Consider the following 19776-nt stretch of genomic DNA (forward strand, 5'->3'; position numbering starts at 1 on the left):
TTGCTTTTACAGTCGAACTGAGATGTTCAGATTGAGATTGAGATGCCATTATCCATTGTTTTATTAAAATAAATAAATTAAAAGATTATTCGTATAATATAGCGAAATATATCTTAATTTTAATGTTTTATTTTATTTTGTTTTTATAGATGTTATAATACAGTTTTTATATGGTTTTCATAAAGGGATAATGTTTTTATTTTTTAATAAAATATAAATTTAAAGATATCATAAAATTTCGAAAATAAATATATCAATATTAGTATCAAAATAATTATTTAAACGTTTTTTTTTAATTTATTCAATTCAAATTTTTTATTATAATTTAATTTAGATTTAGTAACGAAGTAGCTTATTTTTTATTTAATAATGTAATTTTTTATAAGAATAATAATTAAGTATTTTTGTTAGAACTCAATGATTATCTTAATTGTAGAATAATTAATTGTTTGTTTTTTTAAAATAGTCTATTAATATCTTTGAAATCTGATTCATTCAGATGTTTAGGTATTAAGAGCGTTTTTTTTATTTTTAAAATAAGAGCTTAAAAGGTTTAAATGTCCTCTTAAATTTTAAGTGGTAAATGTATCCCTTAATACCTCTTAATTTTAATCTTACGTCTATCACATGGTTCATATTTCGAGAGTTGGAAGAGACTTGTTAGCAAAAACTGTTCATCTTTTATACTTTTGTAAATAAAACTATTTATCTTTTATATTTTTGCACTAGTTTGACCAATTCAGATTTCATACTTCGGGATCAAATAAAGGCATACAGAGTAGACATCGAAAACAAGAGCTTCCAACAGTTTAAGAACTACTCCCCATTGCCACTGGTGGCTATTTAGACTGGAAAGAGGTTAGGTTGGGCACGAAAGCTGCATTGATTTGACTTTCTTGCTTCTGTTCAGACGTAAAAACAAACAATCTTATTGATCCAGATTTCAGACTTCAGGACCACCTCTATAAATCAAAAGTGAACTCATAGTTCAGCACCTCTTAAAAAACAAACGACACCTAAAGCTCACTTTTGGTCCTTAATGTTTACAATTTTCAACCGATGTTAGGGGTGTTTATGATTTGATTTAGACGGTTTTAACCCCTCAAACTACAAACCAAGCTACAATGACGATTTAGGAAAAATTTTAAGCCGTAACGGTTTGGTATCACGTGACCAAACTGGTCAAACATGACCACAAAAAAAACCGGGGTGGTCTGACCGGTTTACACGGTTTCGGCCTCTTAGGGGCTTTAAACCTAGAAAAACGTAACATTTATATTTAAATTGAAGTTTTTACCGATAAAAACATGTCTTGGACGACCTTTTTTTTACCACTAATTGGGTCGTAAAGTTGAGTTTATAACATGAAAATAAAATACAACTGATATATATATATATATATATATATATATTTTTTTTTTTTGACGGTCGGTTCGGTCTAAACCATTCAACAAAAACGTTCAAACCGCATACTAGATCATACTGAACAATTTGGCTATTTTCAGATCGGACCGCCATGACTTGATTTGACCGGTTTAAGCGGTCCAACGGTTTTTTTGAACATCCTAATATAATTTTTAAAACTTAGATTTGATCCCTCATGTTTGACAAGTTCCAACGGTTTTAGTCCTCCGTCTAATTATTGTTAACCTTTTTTGTTAGCCCAGATAAATAAAGGACATTTTAGTCATTTTCATGAGTTTTTAAATTTCATATTAAAATAAAAAACATATTATATTTTTAGTTTTAAATTGTAAAATGAAAAAATAGAAAAAAAAATAACCACCATCTTTTATTTTTTTTTAAATTTAAAATATAATATTTTTTATTTTAATATAATAAAAATAGTAAAAATAACTAAAACACTTCTTGTTTAATTAGATTTAACGGAGAAAGTTAACAATTATTAGACATAGGGTTAAATCGTTGAGAATTGACGAACATAAAGGACCAAATTCAAAATTTAAAAATTTAAAATTTAAAGATGATATTTGTTGAAATTTACAAACATTAAAGGGCCAAAATTAAACTTTACTCTAAAAACATAGAGTAAATTGTGTTTTTAGTCCCTATAGATTTAAACAATTACAACTTTAGTCCCTATAGTTTTAAAGTTTTGGTTTTTGTCATTGAATTTGCAATATTGTTATTTAATTACAGAGACAATTAGAGAAAAACAAAGACATAATCTTTTGTAGATCAAAACCATATGAAACAAAATCTATACCAAAAAAAATTCTTAAACTGAATCAAATCTAAACAAAAAAAAAGCATTCATAAACCGTAACGATATAAAACAGATCTAACCAAAAAACACATAGAGGAAATATTGTTTATATATAAGGGATTGTTTATTTACCTCTTAATAGTTCCAGTAAAAGGTAGCATCTGAATCGTTAAGAGGTGAATCTTGTTTGACAAAAATAAAGTTTTGCCTCTTAATGATTTTATATCTTGGTCATCCCTTTGACCATTCAGCACTCTAATTTCATTCTGAATAATTACCAAACAATTATATTTCATTTTTACACTATATTATAAGAGTATCTTAATCATTCTGACTACTTAATCATTTTGTACCAAACCATTCAGCAATTACCAAACAACCCCTAAGCCACATGAAACCGATTTAAACATTGTTAAGCAGTGTTGGAACTGTAGAAAATCATGTTAAGGTTAGAAAGTCGATAGTTAGGTTTTATGTTTACCCTGTACTTGGTTCTATTTGTATTGCTATCGTTAACTTATATCTAGTTTTTTGAATTTCAAGCTTACCTCGCTTTAAAAGATCAAATCTATGTACATCATACCCTCCTCTAAGGATGATGATTTGCCCCCACCGGTGGCCGGTGGGGAACCCGGTTCACTCGACCCGAACGGGGACGGAGATTCCCCGCTAAAACGGATCCCGATGCCGAGGCCAGGGTCGGGGGATGTTACTCAAACCAGGATTGGGGCAGGGGTCGGGGCCGAGGCCGAGGATCCCTGATAGAGTCAAACTAACGGATATTCTTCATGGGATTTGACCAAGGATTGACCGGGTTTTAACCGAAAATTGATAGATATTTGACCGGGTACGGGGATTAACCCAAGGACGGGATGTTAATCCCCGTACCCGCCAAGGACCGAGGCCAGGGATCACAAAACCCGCCCCATCCCCACCCCGTTGCCATACCTACGCTCCTCATATCCCAATTCTACCTCCAGTTGAGATATACTAAGCTTGTTTATTTTGCTTTATAGAACGAAAATGTGCACATTACAAGTACATTTCCAAAAACGATCTATTTACTATTGCAAATGATCAATAAAGCGACACACGACGCACAAGTGACCTCGACTTCAATAAAACGTAGTTAGAACATGAAATGCAACTAATACAAGATGGAGAACTACAAATAAGGTGATAGTTTATACATCAAAATCACCAAAAAAAAAGTATAACTTGAATTGAACGAGAAAGAATTGGCTTATGAGAGCTCGGTTATCACGCGTTCACACTTGTCTTCTAAGATCTTCACGGCTTCAGTAAATAACACCTCCGGGGGCAAAGCTCCGGTGGACTCTATAGTGACTACGACACGAAAGAACATAGATAATTAGTAACTAATCCGATTTGTTGTAATCCATGAATATAACCAAGTTTAACCCAAATCGGTAACCACTAACTGAGGTGTGACGTTAATGAAATCAAAGGGTACGTTACGACAAAATCGGGTTTGTAGGACATCTAAGTGTCCGCAAAGTCCGTTTTATATGACTTAAGTTTATGAATCAAACAATGAAATGTCATATCTAAAAGTGTTGTAATGAGTTTATAGAACGCTCTTGGGTGTCTTTAACAAACTTTTCATAACATTTTTGAAATAAAGCATCGTAATAGCTATTTTATAGACCACACTTTTGAGAAGTGTCCTATAAACACATCTTTTTACAAGACGCTTGTTTTTATAGAACACTTTTTTCAAACAGTGACTTATAAGATAGCTAACATGACACTTTATTTTAAAAATGTTCTACAAGCTTGTTAAGACATACGTACAAAAACGTACTATAACTTATTGCTACACTTTCTTATAAGACGCTTTACCGTTTGGTCTTATAAACTTAAGTCCTATAAAACAGCTTATTGGAACACTTAAGACATTTTTGACGTCTTAAAAACCAATTTTTGTTGTAGTAACATATGGAGGATAAACAAGTTGTGAGAATATGTGTTACTCCTTTAGATTATTCTCCAAAAGATCCTTAAGGAGAATAGCGGGTTCCAACATATATTGAACAGAAAGTGTCAAAGTATAACAAATATAGGACTCTTACAACCCCCCCCCCCCCCAAAAAAAAAAGAGGTCCAAACAGGCAAAGATGTCAACGATTTCAAGTCTCATGCAAAGATGTCTCAACAGCATGTATGGGACTCCGATACCATGTTAGAATATGTGGAAATCCTATTAGATCATCTACCAAATTAGCCCTTGAGAACAAAATGGGGTTTTTAACACATACTCCCTCCGTCCCAAAAAAAAATGTCTACAATTTAGACATTCATAATTATTACTCCCTAATTAACCAAATGACAACTTTACCCTTAATTAATTTATCTCTCTTCACAACTATTTTTTAAATTGCACAGTTATTTTGAGACGGAGGGAGTACTAAAGAGAGTGTCCAAGTCTAATTGATATGAGACTCTAACACAAATAAACATAGATACCAATAACTACGTGATTATTACTTACAAATAAAGTGATCTTTCACACGTCGTAGTGCCACCTTTTCCTCCCATCCGGGCTCTCTAATGCATTCCCTGCACAAAGTACAAGATCTTGGTCGAGCCACGGTTGCCCTCTCCCGACCTGCTCCAAAGAAGTAGTATTGTATCAAGAATTAGTTATAGCCACGCTCGACAGGAAACTACTTCTAGAAATTTTGGATAAAAGGAGCAGAAATGGCGAGGAAAAATGTGTGCATATACAAGGGTGCTTCCATTAGAATCGTAAACGAACAAATGCATATGCATTCTCGTCTTCCAAAAGGAAGTCAACATAAAGAAAATAGCAAGTCTAGTATTGTAGTCTCATGATGCATTTATCTATACTATATTATAAAGCATGAAGGAGGTTCATTTGAGAACCTTAAGGGTGCGTTTGGCATCTAGACAGGAGAAATTAATTGAAGTTGTGGGGCCCTATCCATTTATTAATTCGACATGAAGAGTTCGATCTTGGCTCAGGATGAAAGCTGGCGGACAGAACAACTGTTCAGCTTATGACAGAACTCGATAGGACAGCACAGATAAAATAACCAATTTACCCCTACGAGTGGTTTATATATTTGATTAATTTATGTATTTATTAAATTATAATAAAATATTTCATTAGAAAGTTTTCATCAAAACGATTAAAATGACCCCAAAATAGAAAGCTTCTATAGTTTCAAATTTTTATTTTATACCTTTTTCTATATTATTATTTTTATTATTAATATTTCATAAAATTACAAAAATTAATCAAAATATAGAAAACGTATAGAAATAATATTTTGAAGACAGTAAAGTGAAAGTTTAAAGAGCATAAAAATACAATCAATAAAATTTAAAGAGCAAATAAAATTTAAAGAGGGGGCGTATTTGATGTTTTATAAAGGAATTAGGTTTACTTTGAGGTTATATTGGTAAAATATTAAATGTAAGTCTGTTCCATCTTTTCTTTGAACTCCATAAAACTAACTAATAACCAACTGATACCCAACTAGCTTTTACGTAAAAGAAACCGTATGTTGATTGGAAAAGTCAAGTACCTTTACCCACGTCTTCAATATCAAACACATTAACTGGGCACTTCTTTACAAGTTTATGAGCATCATCGTCTTCAATGTCTTGCAGCAATATAACCTAAAATCGACGAGCAAAAAACTCTCATTCTATACTTCCATCACATGAGAATCGAGATATTTGTAAAAAAACTGTCAAGAATTGAAAACGAAGTTATGTTATCACCTCAGGGAGCATCCTGTACCAAGAAGTGGCCACAGGAGACCACTTGGCATGTGTTTTACCAACACCTTTTACAGCATGTGCTTCTAGCTCGATTTCCTGCACATGTAAAGAACCAATCCACGTGAAAAGTTTGAATTGAGATAATTCCTCACAATAATCATAATGTGACCAGCAACTTAGTCCATTTTTAACCCTGAGGGGTAGCTCAACTGGTAAGACCTTGGATTTGCTCCCCAAAGAGGTTACCAGTTCAAGTCCCCTCAAGACCACTAGCGCATATGCACTGTTAATGTCAGGGCCACATTGAATTGTTCGAGGTGTGTGCAAGCTGGCCCAGACACCAACAGTTACCAAAAGTTAGTCTACATTAGTCATACAAGATAATAGCATCGAATTCAATGTTAATGCACCACTTCATAGGAAAAGCAGGTAAAGAAAAGAAACTAATCGATGATTTATTTGTTGGAAATCTGCTGGATGGGTTAATTAGTAAACACAGTGTGTGTTCACTCAACACTCATATTCTATTTATTGGCACAGAGACCCCAAAATCTTTAGGTTTGAGTTGTTTGAATTACATTTTCTAAGGGTCTGCAGGAAGCTATCTACAAGCTATCAAAAGATGACAGTATCTCTCTCATGTTGTTGTAATCAAAGTATTAGGTGGTTCAAAGTCTTCCTTTTTGTAACCGAGGGTGTCCAGGCTAATCCCATGGGGACCTCAAGATCACAGCCAGAAAATCCCAAGTGGCTCTAAGAAGACTCGAACGGGCAACCTATCAGGAGAAGCCCCAAGATCTAGCCTTTATTTGTCAGTTGAGTCGGCCCTCAAGGCTGTTTAGAGTTTCTTTCGTACATTCTTATACAGGAAAAACAGAATCGAGTTCATATAAGGCTGAGACTTGGCCACCTCAGAAAGTTAAAAAACAAAGTAGCTGAAATAAGAAAGATTTAACTTACACCAAGATATTTGTTCCCTTGAAAACATTCATATACACTAACTATAAGATTGCATTATTGCAGGATGAGCTACTAGGTTCATAGACCTTGCACAAAAACTTTGAAAAAGCGGTTCAGAAAGGTTGCTAATCGCTGATCGTCAGCGGGATGTCTAAAGAGACCTTCAGTTTGTTTCATTGAAGTATACAATATATATATACGGCAAATACTTGCACACACTCCTCACCTACGGTGAGGTTTGAACCCTTGACCTCCTAAGAGCCTGGGCTCTCCGGTAACCCGGATACCTCTGGGCCAATGACCCTCTGATAAGATCTTTAGTTTTCCGACTCATCATAGAAGTACTGGAAGGTAATAATCTCTTGATTAACCTTGCAACACTTGGTTGGCAGCAAGAATGGCAATAGAAAATATTAGCACAGAGCTACAAACATACAAATAAAAGTAAACTTGGGTAAATATTTTAAATTGATGTTTACCTGCCCAGGCCCAAGTTTTGATATAATGATACCAGGTGTGACGGTGATAGGATTATTGGCAAATTCTGGCAGGGAGTCTTGGCTGGAAGTAAATGATGTGTACGTCTTTGGTTTTGATGTTGAATCTGAAGAGCTTTCGGTGGGCAGAACATATTCACTCCCAAACGGTAACCACTTTAGATCATGAGAGTACACTGAGTTCCATTATCATGATCATCAAATAAAGAAGGAACAGCATAAGAAAATGAATTAGCTTCTGTAAGATATTATTCAAAAGTCAAGACCGAAGCATCATCTGTAAGAATGTTCTTGATACCTGTGCGTCGTTCACCAGATCCTCGATCACATTTGTAATGAAGTTTGAAAACAATGGAGTTTTTCTGGTTAGGAACATCATTTTCTGAAGAAGGGAGAAGTTAATGGTGTAAAAAGCGCCAGATTAGAAGTGTAAAGAGAGCATTAAAGAATACGAATCTAGGAGATCAAACCTGACATATAATCAAACAGCCTTGGGTCAACCTTTATTGGTACGAGACCCAGTCGTTGCGCAAGTACTTCATCTTGTACCACCGATGAACTGTTAGCAACAAGAACCTTCTCAATGGCCATAGTTGGCAGCTGTATAAAAAGAACTAAGAAATGTAATGCAGCTTCACCAGTCATTCAATACAATCACTTATGATTTCAGTTATTGTACACATATTACACAGATACTGGTCTTATTCACCTCTGAACTGCAAGATTTAATGAATAAAATTGCAGTCCAGTGTTTAATGGGCTACACCAATCTCCGGAAATCCCATTCAGCAGGAATTCAGAAGTGATCTGGTCATGCCTGAGAGTGTTCCAACTTCCAATGTGCAATATGGGACAAGGCCCCCAAAATTCTTATTGCCTGATTATTAATGTTTTAGCCTTTACCCAATTATATATGTTTTAACTTTTAGCTCGCATTATACATTTTTTAGCCCAGTTATAATGTTTTTAAGTTTTCTCTGTTAGCCACTTTTGGCAATTCCTAATTCCAGCTTTTGAAGAATGATTCTAATTAAGCTAATTTAATATGTTTCTTTATCACTTTAAGATACTTTTGTTGTATCAATTTGCAAGACTTCTAATACAATATATGGTATGAACTTGTAGATTTTGTTTTATTTGTTGCTCGTCCAATCGATCAGCCCTCCAAAAAGATTGGAATGACCCTAAACAGGATGACCCACAATTCTAATAAAAAAGTAGTCAATGTGATCAAATTAAGCCAGTAGGAGATATCACAAACTTTATGAAATCAACAACCATATAAAACAATAGAAGCATCATCCATGAATACATACTACATAACAGAAATATACCTCTGATATTAGGATTCTTCTAAAAGCATTCGCAATAGAAGCATCAATCCCGATCAAATCAAACTCCATGTCTTCTTCATTGAGCTTAATCACCTTAACTTTGAAGTTTTTCCTGAATTCATCCAACCTTAAGCTGTTATCGACTCCCAATGCTGCATATGCACCAGAGTAGTGTATGTTCTCTGTCTTCATGATCAAAAATCAAACACCCAAATTCAGACATCCTTTTAACCAAACACTAATCGAAACATCAGTTTCTTCAATCGCAAAATTTACAGATTTAAGCTAAAAAGGATTGGATTACAGTGAATGGGTAGAAGATGCTAAGAGACAAAAATGATTAAGGAACATAGAATCGTACATGGGTGGGAGCATCGTTATTGCAGAAAACTCGAGTTTTCTGGAGGTAAAGATGAGGAGGAAGCTGATTCTTCGGCAGTTCAGGCAAATCCCAAAGCGGAATTTTTGGCATGGTGGAAAATTTCTATTGCCGGTTGTTGGTGTTGTTCGAATACGACGAAGACGAAGGGTTTTGAAAATTAGGGTTTAAAGGTTAGGGTTTAAAAGGGGGGAGGCTTCAAATTTATATATAACTTTGTAAATTGCAAGTATAAAAATATCCCTCCATTTTACTCAACTTCACTTCTTCAGCATATCTACATCTATCTTATCTTACAAAGTATTTGGCTAAAACTCTTAAAAATTCTTAAACTCGTTTATCCTTAAACGATTTTATCTCTATCCGATTTTATCTCATATCTGAATTCATGTAACTACATATAAACACAATCAAATACATGATAAACATCTCATTTTAAATATAAAAAATCTAAAATATAATTAGGATAATCATTTGAGTTCTAACAGAATACTTAATTATTATCTTTATAAATGTTATATTATTAAACAAAAAATAAATTATTTCATTATTAAACTTAAATTAAATTATAAAAAAAATTATACTATATTATAAAGCATTTGACAAAAAAACTCTTAAAAAGTACTTTTTATGGGTAAAGTACTGTTTATTAATGCATATTACTTAAAACTCAAGATTACAGGTAGATCGTGCGTAAATACAACTTATTAAAGCTCCATATCTGAATTCGTGTAACTAATTGCAGATAAACATAATCAAATATAGTATAGAGATATTGTCGAAGCTTGAAAGTAAAATCAATTAGACTGTTTGTTTTTATAAATTGATAAATGTCTGAATTTGTTAAAATTATAGTATAGAATTTATAGATAAATTTATACAACTTTGTATACTTATTCATCATCATTACGAAATTTACATCTAAATTATATAATCAATATCTATACTATATTATAAAGCATTTGACAAAAACTCTTAAAAACCATTTATTATGCATAAAATACTGTGTATTAATGCATATTACTTAAAATTTARGATTACAAGTAAATTGTGTTTAAGTACAACTTATTAAAGCTTCATGTTTGAATTTGTATAACTAATTGCAGATAAACATAATCAAATACATGATAAACATCTCATTTTAAATATAAAAATCTAAAATATTATTAGGATAATCATTGAGTTTTTAACAGAATCATTATCTTTATAAAATTTTATTGTTAAACCAAAAATAAATTACTTCACTAAATCGTAAGAATATTATCTATACTACCTTATAAAGCATTTGGCTAAAACTCTTAAAAACTAATAAACTCATTCATCCCTAAACGATTTCATCCCTATCCGATTTCATCCCATATCTGAATTCGTATAACTAACTGCAGATAATAAAACCAATGTTTACTTAAAATTAAATATTACAAATAAATTATGTAAAAGTACAACTTATCAAAGCTCGATTTTTGAATTCGTATAACTAATTGCGGATAAATATACTCAAATAGAGAATAAACATATTATTTTCAAATATAAAAAATCTAAAATATAATTAGGATAATCATCGAGTTCTAACAAAATAATTAATTATTATCTTTATAAGAAAATTATATTATTAAACCAAATATAAATTACTTTGTTATTGTACCTAAATTAAATTATAATAAAATTTTGAATTAAGAAATTACACAAAAAATGAGGAATTTTAAATAGTTAATTTGATTCGAATATCGATATATTTTTGTTATGCATAAAGTATTGTATATTGATGCATATTACTTAAAATTCAAGACTACAAGTAATTATGCATAAGTACAACTTATTAAAGTTCGATATTTGAATTCGTATAAATAACTGCGRATAAACATAATCAAATARAGRATGAACATCTCATTTTAAAATAYAAAAAATYTAAAATATAATTAGAATAATTATCGAGTTCCAACAAAATAAATAATTATTATCTTTATAAAAAATTATATTATTAAACCAAATATAAATTACTTCGTTATTGTAAATAAATTAAATTATAAAAATATTGAATTAAAAAATTACACAAAAATAAGGAATTTCAAATAGTTAATTTGATACTAATATCGATATATTTTTGTCAATTTTTTATGATATCTTCAAACATATATTTTATTCAAAAATAAAAACATCATCGCTTTCTCAAGATCATATAAAGTCATATTATAACATCGACTGAGATAAAGAATAAAACGAAATATTAAAATCACGATGTATCTCGCTGCATTGCGYGAGTACGCTTCTAGTTATATTATAAAGCATTTGATAAAAATTCTTAAAAATCATTTTTCATGCATTAAGTACTATTTATTGATGCATATTACTTAAAATTAAAGGTTACAAGTAATTTATGTGTAAGTACAACTTATTAAAGCTTCATGTAACTAACTGCAGATAAACATAATTAAATAAAGAATAAACATCTCATTTTGAATATAAAAAATCTAAAATATAATTAGGATAGTTATTAACTTCTAACAAAATACCTAATTATTATCTCTATAAAAAAATTTATATTATTAAACCAAAAATTATTAAAGAAAGACGCAAAAAAGGAGATATTTTAAATAGTTAGTGTGGTATTAATATCAATATTTTTTTCATTTTTTTTTATCATATATTCATATTTATATTTTATTTAAAAATGAAAGCATTACGTTTTCTCAAAACCACATAAAACCATATTATAACATCGACTGAGACAAAGAAAAAACGAAACATTAAAATTGAGATGTATTGCTACATTGTGCGAGTACCCTTCTAGTAATTGCAAATGGGTGTGTTTGGTACGTAAAACAGTGTAGAACATGACATGACACTTGTTTCATGTTTGTTTTGTTCTTATGCGGGACAAAATGGAACTAAATTGAACAAACATGGGACACGTGTGTTCACCCTTAAATAGTAATTAGGGTTGTAATTTGGTATGATAAATGTGTGAGCCCAGGTTTAGTGGCATTTTGTTAGCAGCTTAATGAGCTTTGATGAGAATCACAATTTATCTTGTTAGCCATACATAGTTGTTTGATGGTAACTCAATAATACAGAAGTGCGAAAACGAAGAGAAGGTCCGGCCCCAAGTTCTTCAAGAACAGTGTCGTTGAGTTTCTCGACCCTTTGTCTAAGGATTAGTCAGTCAAAGGATTTTATGCGATTATTTCTAGTATGGAACCAGTCAATCATCTACTTTATTTACTTGTTCAATAAGCTTCTAAGAAAAAACTTTATGCAGAAAGTTACGTTTTCTCCAACCATGCTCCTTCCAATTAAAAAACATGCACATTCGATATATGGAAAAAATCTTCACAATCCATACATGATAAACACCTCCTTTTAAATATAAATAATTAAAATATAATTAGGATAATCATTGAGATTTAACAGAATATTTAATTATCATTCTTATTAAAAATTATATTATTAAACAAAAATAAACTACTTTGTTATTAAACATAATTAAAAACCGAATTAAAGAAATTACACAGAAAACAAAAACTCTTAAATAGTTAATTTAATATTAATATCAATACAACTGTTTTCAAATTTATATTTCGTTCAAAAATAAAAACATTACCGTTTTTGTAAACCATGTAACACCGTATTATATCGGCAGTAAAAATAAATAAAATGAAACATTAAAATCAAGACATATCTCACTGCATTGTGCGAGTATCCTTCTAGTTTAAGGTAAAAGAAAATGTACTCGTACAACTGCACATCTTACCCTTTCCGTATCCTTACTTTGTTTGAAATTTACAGGATCTGTTTGTCGTGGTTTATAGTGTTCATATGAAAACACGATGATTACCAGTCGGACAATTAACTTGTAAAATATGGTCGATTGTAAAATAACTACAATTAGTCGTTTCAATCGATAAATACGCCCCGAATTTTTTTCGTAAACCGGACATTCTCATATCATCTTTCCTCGTAATAAAGGAACTATATGCATATATCTTACCCCTCAAAACCTACTTCCAAATGAGACATATCTTCTTACCTGATAAGAAAAATGTTAAGAACCGAAGAATCTTACCCGATAAGAGACATGCCAAAGATCGAAAATTTTACCTGCTAAATGAAATAAGGGTGAAGACTTTTATCCAATAAACGAGGGTGGAGAGTTTACCTAGTTAGCACTTATAGGACCTGAGATGCTTACCAAAAATCCCTTTTGTTCGAGAATCTTACCTGATAAGGTAAGTGAGACTGTAAGAGTGGTGACTTTTACCTGTAACTGATTCTTAAACGGCCCCTAAGTAAAGTAAATGATAACAGAACATAAAAGCAGTCAAGTCAATCTTTCTTTTAAGACATAATAATGCAGTGCTTTCCAACTACAGCCATTAAAAGTTAATAATAATCCTCATTTTGAGTCAAAAACTTTGATAAACCAAAAAAAAATAAACACACAGGTTACATGAGATGGAAAAAAAGGAAGGGATCTTGGTCTATCTTTGCAGCCAAAACTGAAACATTACTTGAAGAGTTCGGAGTTCAGCCAATCCCTGCCAAAGAAAACAACGAAAGTCGTGCATTAATTTCCGTTTTCGATGCGACAGACTATTGAATTCATGATTCCGAAGGAAAGGAGGGCACGACACGTACTTGCTTATGTCATCAAGATGGTCATCGAAGTCTACGATATCGTTCCATTTCTCGGATGAAGTGAAATCCAAGAGGAGGATATTGGCAGATGGCTCCTTGGTGGTAATCCGATTGGCTACGTTCCAACTTCTAGAGGAGTCTCGTGTATAGAGCTGACAAGGAAAAAGACCGGAAATTTTTACGTAAGAACAATGTAGTGCAATTATTCAGATATAAAGATCATGGCTTACGACAAGTAGGTGCAAATATGGGTCCTTTTGATAAATGACCATTTTCTGATTAGAAGCATGACCACCTAAAAATAAAATTTCAGTTCAACCCTTTTTGGATTTGGGAATGAGAAGGTTTGGGTTTATTTCAACCTCCAAAGCTTAATGAGCTTAATGATATGAACGGCTTAATCGCTCAGCCATACAGGAGTGTTCCTTTACAGCTTAATCGTTAAGCCATCAAGCCAAACAAAATAATACCAAAGATGCCCCAAAAATAATCCAACCCTCTCTCTTTGCCTCCTCAAAACCATAAGTCTCTCATCACCAGACTGACAAGACAAATTTATCCAGGCAGACAACAACTTAGCTCATAAAGGGCTTCATGGAAAGGGAAAAAAAAGTAGGAAGGCCCTAAGCCAAAATGGCTATATGGAATAAGCCAGGACCCCTCACTTGTCCCCATTAAGACACCTCAAACAAATTAATACCAGAAATGCCCCAAAAATAGTCCATCCCTCTCTCCCTGCCTCCCTCAAACCCATTGGTCTCCCGTCCCTTAGACAAACAAATTAATCTGAACAAACAACTAAACACAAATAGGGCTTAATGGGAAAAGGGAAAAGTAAACACCCCCCAATGGTATCTGGTAATAATGAATCTCACAAATAAAAGAACAAGAAATGCGAATTGAAAACAAGTAATTTTGATGCCATGACATAATGGCATAGCTGCTACCGTTCAATGTCCCAAAGAAGCCTCACCACAACAAAGATACCAAGAACGACCTTTGCTTAATTTAGTTGGTGACTGTAGTAGGGTTCAGTTTATTGCATCAGGTTTACGGTCATTTAGGGGGTTGCTTTTCAGGGTGGTTGTTGCAATCACTTTGTAGGTTGGTGTAGTTGTACATACTATCTTTATATGCGTCCTTTTCAGTTTTAATATTTTTTGTGATCATTTTAAAAAGATAGTTGGTGGTCAAAAACAATAAACCATTGGAACCCAGGAATTTCTCTGAGTGGATGCACCTTTAAGGTTGGTCCATAAAAATGTAAAATCACGGTTTGACCTTTTTTTGGGGGGGGGGGGGGGGAGTTGGCGCTGTTTTGACCAGAGAAGAGTCAATTGTGTCGATTTGGGGAATATTTTCAAATGGAATCGATCTTGATCTTTAAAATAAATATATGTTGTCTTTGAGAATGAGATGACGATGATCTTTAAGATGAACATGAATTGATGTTCAGAACGAAAATAAATCATGAAAAAATAATAACATCAAAATGGGAGAAAAATTAATAAAAAGTTTTCTTGGCATAGTGGTAATAATGTCTATAATTGTACCTGAGGTTGTGAGTTCGATTCTTGTAACCTTTTTCAAAAATAGCATTGTAGGACCTAACTCAATGCTCTGGGCCAGCCTTACAGCCTAAAATTAAGATTAAAAAAAAAACTAAACTTTTACTCAATGTAAGATTCGAACCAGTGACCTCTTACATGTAGAGTACTAATCCAACCATGCCACCCATGTTTAATTTCTGTTATAAATTTGGTTTCAAAGTATTGAAGGGAACCCCTCAAAATCAAGCAGGTGCACTTCTCAGACACCAATTTTTTTCTCCCTTGCAATAATCGAGTGAGCGGTGCACGGCTCCCCTCTTAATAGGTCCACCCTGCTTGTGATCATATACGATTAACAGTCCAGAAACATCAAGCAAGCTAAATTCCACATTAGTTGTCGATTTCAACTGGTATGCAGTGTGACAGAATTGGCTTATCACCTAACTGTATCCTCCGGGACAATAAAATCATCTAGTTATAGGACACATTACTTGGCAACATAACTATGTAACCTTTTTGGGATCTTCAGTTGCTTTAAGACAACTGCATGAAATATCTTTACAGCATGATACATGTGTACCTTAAGCCATGCTAGCCACACAAACTAGGCAGATTGATTCCAATTTCTAACTACAGATCTCAAATGAAGAATGAAAATCTAAAAGAACAGCCAATGCCTCGTGTACCCTTATGAATCCAGTAATTGAACCTACCCAGGTTAATCAAATAGGAAAAATGATAACATAAATCTAGGAGAAAAATGAAGGATCAATGTTATGAACATTTTAGTATATTTCAATAAGAAAAGCTGTATAAATGTCTTCTAAAAAAAGGATAAAACTTGCACAACATCGTATGGTTATGTGGTAGTCACACAAAACAGTTTAGGCAGGTTGCGTGACGACGAGGGGTTGGAATCCAATATTGAGGAACAGAGGTAACTCAAATGGAGAGCCTAGGTATTTAGGCTCCATGATTTAGGAGGGATATGTCGAGAACGATGTTATGCACCGCATAAAGGCAAGATGATTAAAGTGGAGAGTTGCAGGAGTGCTATGTGACAAATTCTTGTTAAAACTGAAGGGCAAATTCCACATGATGGCTAAACCAGTCATAATTTATGAGTGTGAGTGTTACCGATAAAGATGGCGCATGAAAGGAAGTTGGAAGTTGCAGCAATGAGGATGTTGAGATGGACATGTCGGGCAGAATACTAGGATGTTGGCCAATAAAAGTACAACACTGAAGGGCAAATTCTACAAAGTGGGCATCAGACCAACCCTGTTGTATGTGTTTAGTGCTGTGCAATAAAGATGGCGCATGAGAGGGAGCTGGAAGTTGCAAAGACAACGACATTGAGATGGACATGTGGAACAGGATACCAAACAGATTTTTAAGGGCAGAACTATGAGTTGAGCCTATCACGGATGAATGTCAGTGAGGAGAGTGAAAAGCATAACGGTTGACAGCACGAGGAGGGGCAGGTTGAGGAGAACATTGATAAGCAACTGAAGCTAGACATGGCGGGCTTGGACCATAATAAGAACATGACCTTGGATAAGAGTTCTTGGTGACAGAAGATTAAGGTAGCAGATTTTTTTTGGGACTAGTTGCTACTGTAGGGGGCAGGGTGGTAGAGAGCCAACATATAAAATGAAAATACCCTGGTGTGGTTGGATGAAGAGGATCTGGTCCGAGTACTTTTTTGTGGCATAGTCTTTTTCATGCTTTACCCGCAACGCGCCCTTATTGGTTTTAATCATTTCAATCACATAGGCTCTTATTATTGCCACTGTTGACTGAAGTTGTTACTATTTACTATTCTTGTGCTCAGACACACTTTTGTTCTTTTATTTTTTGCCTATATCCCATGGGCTTCAATTTCTTTTCAAAGCTGCCAAAACCCCCCCAAAAAAATAACAGCTTCCTGTTTAGCTCTTATCTCACCACATTTTTCCGCAAGCCAAGGTCCCCACAGAAATAATCTCTCCATCCTCGGGCTAGAGGAAAGGTTTATGTACATCCTACATTTCGAAACCCTACTTTCGAGTAGGATATACTTGATCAGTTTGGTTTGGGTTTTTACAACAGGCAGGTTGCATATGAATCCTATCTGTGGAGTCACTTGAACAAACCAAGTTACTTTACCATTAGCGTAAATGTTTTAAATAAGAGCAGTTTTATATGGTTTACTATATGTCGGTTTTTTTTCCAAACTGAAGAAAAGTATATTGGCCATCAATCCAAGAAATAGCCTGCTGGAAATGTAGGTCAAACATGAATTTATCTTTTCCGGAACAGAAGTAGCATCAGTTTCTTATCAGAAACTTATCCTCAGTCATCAAGGAAAGTAAAATTCAATTGTAACAACCAACCATTCTAGTTGATCATACCTGCATTACAGGAGCCGTATCCTTCTTGTTTCTCAAAGCTCCAAGTTTTTTGTTATCTAGCTGCAACAATGTAAAATATTAGAGAAAAGACAAAAGGCTATTCTTACAAGCTAATTTATCAGAGTAAAGATATTTAGCATTGTTACAGGGTAAAACCCCCACCCCCCAGGGTCTGGTGCACGGAAAACCTCCTTCCAAGTTTTGTATTCAACTCGATCGATCTTTCAAATATATTTGATAGAACACTCTCCCCAGTCCACAGTTAGGGTCTACTTTTACAAGTTGTATAGTGAGTTGTGAATTGTATAGGGGACCATGTCCTTTGACGATCTGAAGTCGCTACTTTTGCTAAGAGCACTAAGGAGCTGCAGGAGCAATTACATCTTTTAGTTGCTACCTGCACTAGGTGGAAAAAGAGCAACGCATCAACTTCTACACCAAAATTTATACCTCTTAGATGCCGAACTCCTGAAGATTCCGTCACATACTACTTTTAACATTCTTTTCCGTGCAAGCTTAAAATCAATACCAATTTCGAACTTATATATAACAGGTTTTAAGTCCAAATTCCATATGTAGCATTTCCTGAAGAAATAGATGGTGCAATTTGAAATTGATTCAAGTTTATTTCTGTGCAGTAAAAGCTGAATTTACTTGTGTCCCTTGCTGAGGCCCGAAATCTATGCTTATTAACGAACTGAGTGGCAGAAATCAACTTATTATACTGCTAATTTGGTGATCGAGAACACGTACCAAGAGCACCGCGGTTTGAGGGAAATAACGATAAATGTGATCGGCAATATTCTTAGCAACGGTACCGAGCTCGAGATCATCGAATCGCTCGTTGGCGTGGAAATAGCCCACAATACTCAATCCCTGTGAACTGTAATACTCTTCTATCTATTACACAATTGAACGATTCAAAGAAAAACATTTAAAAAGCTGAAGATGAAACCTAAAATCAGAAGGAACGAACTACGAGAGGCGAATTGAGGCAGATACCATAATTAAAGCGATCTCAAGAGGAGGTAGGAGTCCGATCTGAGAACAGTGGAAAAGAGGAACCGACTCGGTGATTTCCACTACATCGCCTGAGAGACGGCCCAGGAGGACGCCGTTAACGGAGGAGGTTTTGTGCTTCAAGGCATGGAGTATGAGCTTGATGTAAGCATTTTGACCGATCACGTATCTCAACTCGCCGCCGTTGCTCATCACTCCGGTAGGGTTTTGGCTCCGGTAGTCGCCTGATTCAACACGCAGTTTCCAGAAGTAGTGGGGAGAGAGATCCGATGACGACTAGATGGAATCTTCAGCCGATGATCCTTGCGGATATGCCGACATCTCGACGTCCGGCCCATTCGTTTTGGGCCATGCGCCTAAACAGCCGCCGATTAATCAATAATTAATTTCCGACTAAATTACAAAAATATTTTTGGATGGATTACCATACCAATGTCGGTAATTACCGTAGGAGTTATCAACCTTGCTTACGAGTCGTTTACTAAATGTTTATTTGTATAAGGTTGTTTGACGGTTGTTGGATATTTAATATATAATGATTAAGTGGTCAAAATGATTAAAAGACTCAGATGATATAATGTAAAATAAAATACAATTATTTGGTAATTGTTTACAATGAAATTATGGCGCTTAATGGTTAAAGGAGACTAGACATGGCAACAGGACGGGGATGGGGCGGGTTTTGTAATCCTGGACCCTGGTTTTTAGTAATAGCTCCCGGCCCCGGTCCCTAGCGGGTACGGGGATTAACATCTCGTTCCCGGTCAAACCCCATGAAAAACATCTCTTGGTTTGAGTCTGCCGAGGATCCCCGTTCGAGGTCGGTTGAGTCGGGTTCCCCACCGGGTTGGGGCAAATTATCATCCTTAAGGGAGACTCATGATACAAAATCACTCAGAGGGTTTTTAATCCATTAAGAGACAAATTTTTTTGTCAAACAATATTCACCTCTTTACGATTCAGATGCTGCCTCTTAATGGAACTATTAGGAGGTAAACAAAAACCCCTAA

General features: G+C 34.0%; 2 protein-coding genes across 2 annotated transcripts; both read right to left on the reverse strand.

The window, feature by feature from the left end:
* Positions 1-3256: 3256 nt before the first annotated feature.
* On the reverse strand, positions 3257-9322 carry LOC112508073 (DNA-directed RNA polymerases I and III subunit rpac1). Its single transcript, XM_025112854.1, has 9 exons — positions 9151-9322; positions 8790-8975; positions 7926-8055; positions 7754-7837; positions 7438-7631; positions 5999-6094; positions 5800-5893; positions 4740-4856; positions 3257-3574 (listed from the first exon to the last, which is right to left on the reverse strand). The coding sequence occupies exons 1-9, from the start codon at positions 9259-9261 to the stop codon at positions 3471-3473; spliced, it is 1116 nt and encodes a 371-aa protein (XP_024968622.1). The 5' UTR covers positions 9262-9322; the 3' UTR covers positions 3257-3470.
* A 4157-nt stretch (positions 9323-13479) lies between these two features.
* On the reverse strand, positions 13480-19101 carry LOC112507789 (ER membrane protein complex subunit 8/9 homolog). Its single transcript, XM_025112500.1, has 5 exons — positions 18749-19101; positions 18500-18646; positions 17747-17806; positions 13804-13955; positions 13480-13703 (listed from the first exon to the last, which is right to left on the reverse strand). Exons 1-5 carry the CDS (start codon positions 18956-18958, stop codon positions 13673-13675), a joined length of 600 nt encoding a protein of 199 aa, XP_024968268.1. The 5' UTR covers positions 18959-19101; the 3' UTR covers positions 13480-13672.
* Between the last annotated feature and the right edge of the window lie 675 nt (positions 19102-19776).

The sequence above is a fragment of the Cynara cardunculus genome (genome assembly GCF_001531365.2).
Source record: "Cynara cardunculus var. scolymus isolate 2C chromosome LG 2, CcrdV1, whole genome shotgun sequence".
Classification (NCBI taxonomy): Eukaryota; Viridiplantae; Streptophyta; class Magnoliopsida; order Asterales; family Asteraceae; genus Cynara; species Cynara cardunculus.

Bases quoted from the DNA above. Each gene is read 5' to 3' on its own strand.
- LOC112508073 (XM_025112854.1), bottom strand. From the start codon at position 9,261: ATGCCAAAAATTCCGCTTTGGGATTTGCCTGAACTGCCGAAGAATCAG. The intron at 8,056-8,789 runs GTATATTTCTGT...CTTTTTATACAG, and splicing joins GAAGAATCCTAATATCAGAG to CTGCCAACTATGGCCATTGA. The intron at 3,575-4,739 runs GTAAGTAATAAT...TTCGTGTCGTAG, and splicing joins TGTGAAAGATCACTTTATTT to TCACTATAGAGTCCACCGGA.
- LOC112507789 (XM_025112500.1), bottom strand. From the start codon at position 18,958: ATGAGCAACGGCGGCGAGTTGAGATACGTGATCGGTCAAAATGCTTAC. The intron at 17,807-18,499 runs GTACGTGTTCTC...ACATTGTTGCAG, and splicing joins CTCAAACCGCGGTGCTCTTG to CTAGATAACAAAAAACTTGG. The intron at 13,956-17,746 runs GTATGATCAACT...TTTCCTTGTCAG, and splicing joins ATACGGCTCCTGTAATGCAG to CTCTATACACGAGACTCCTC.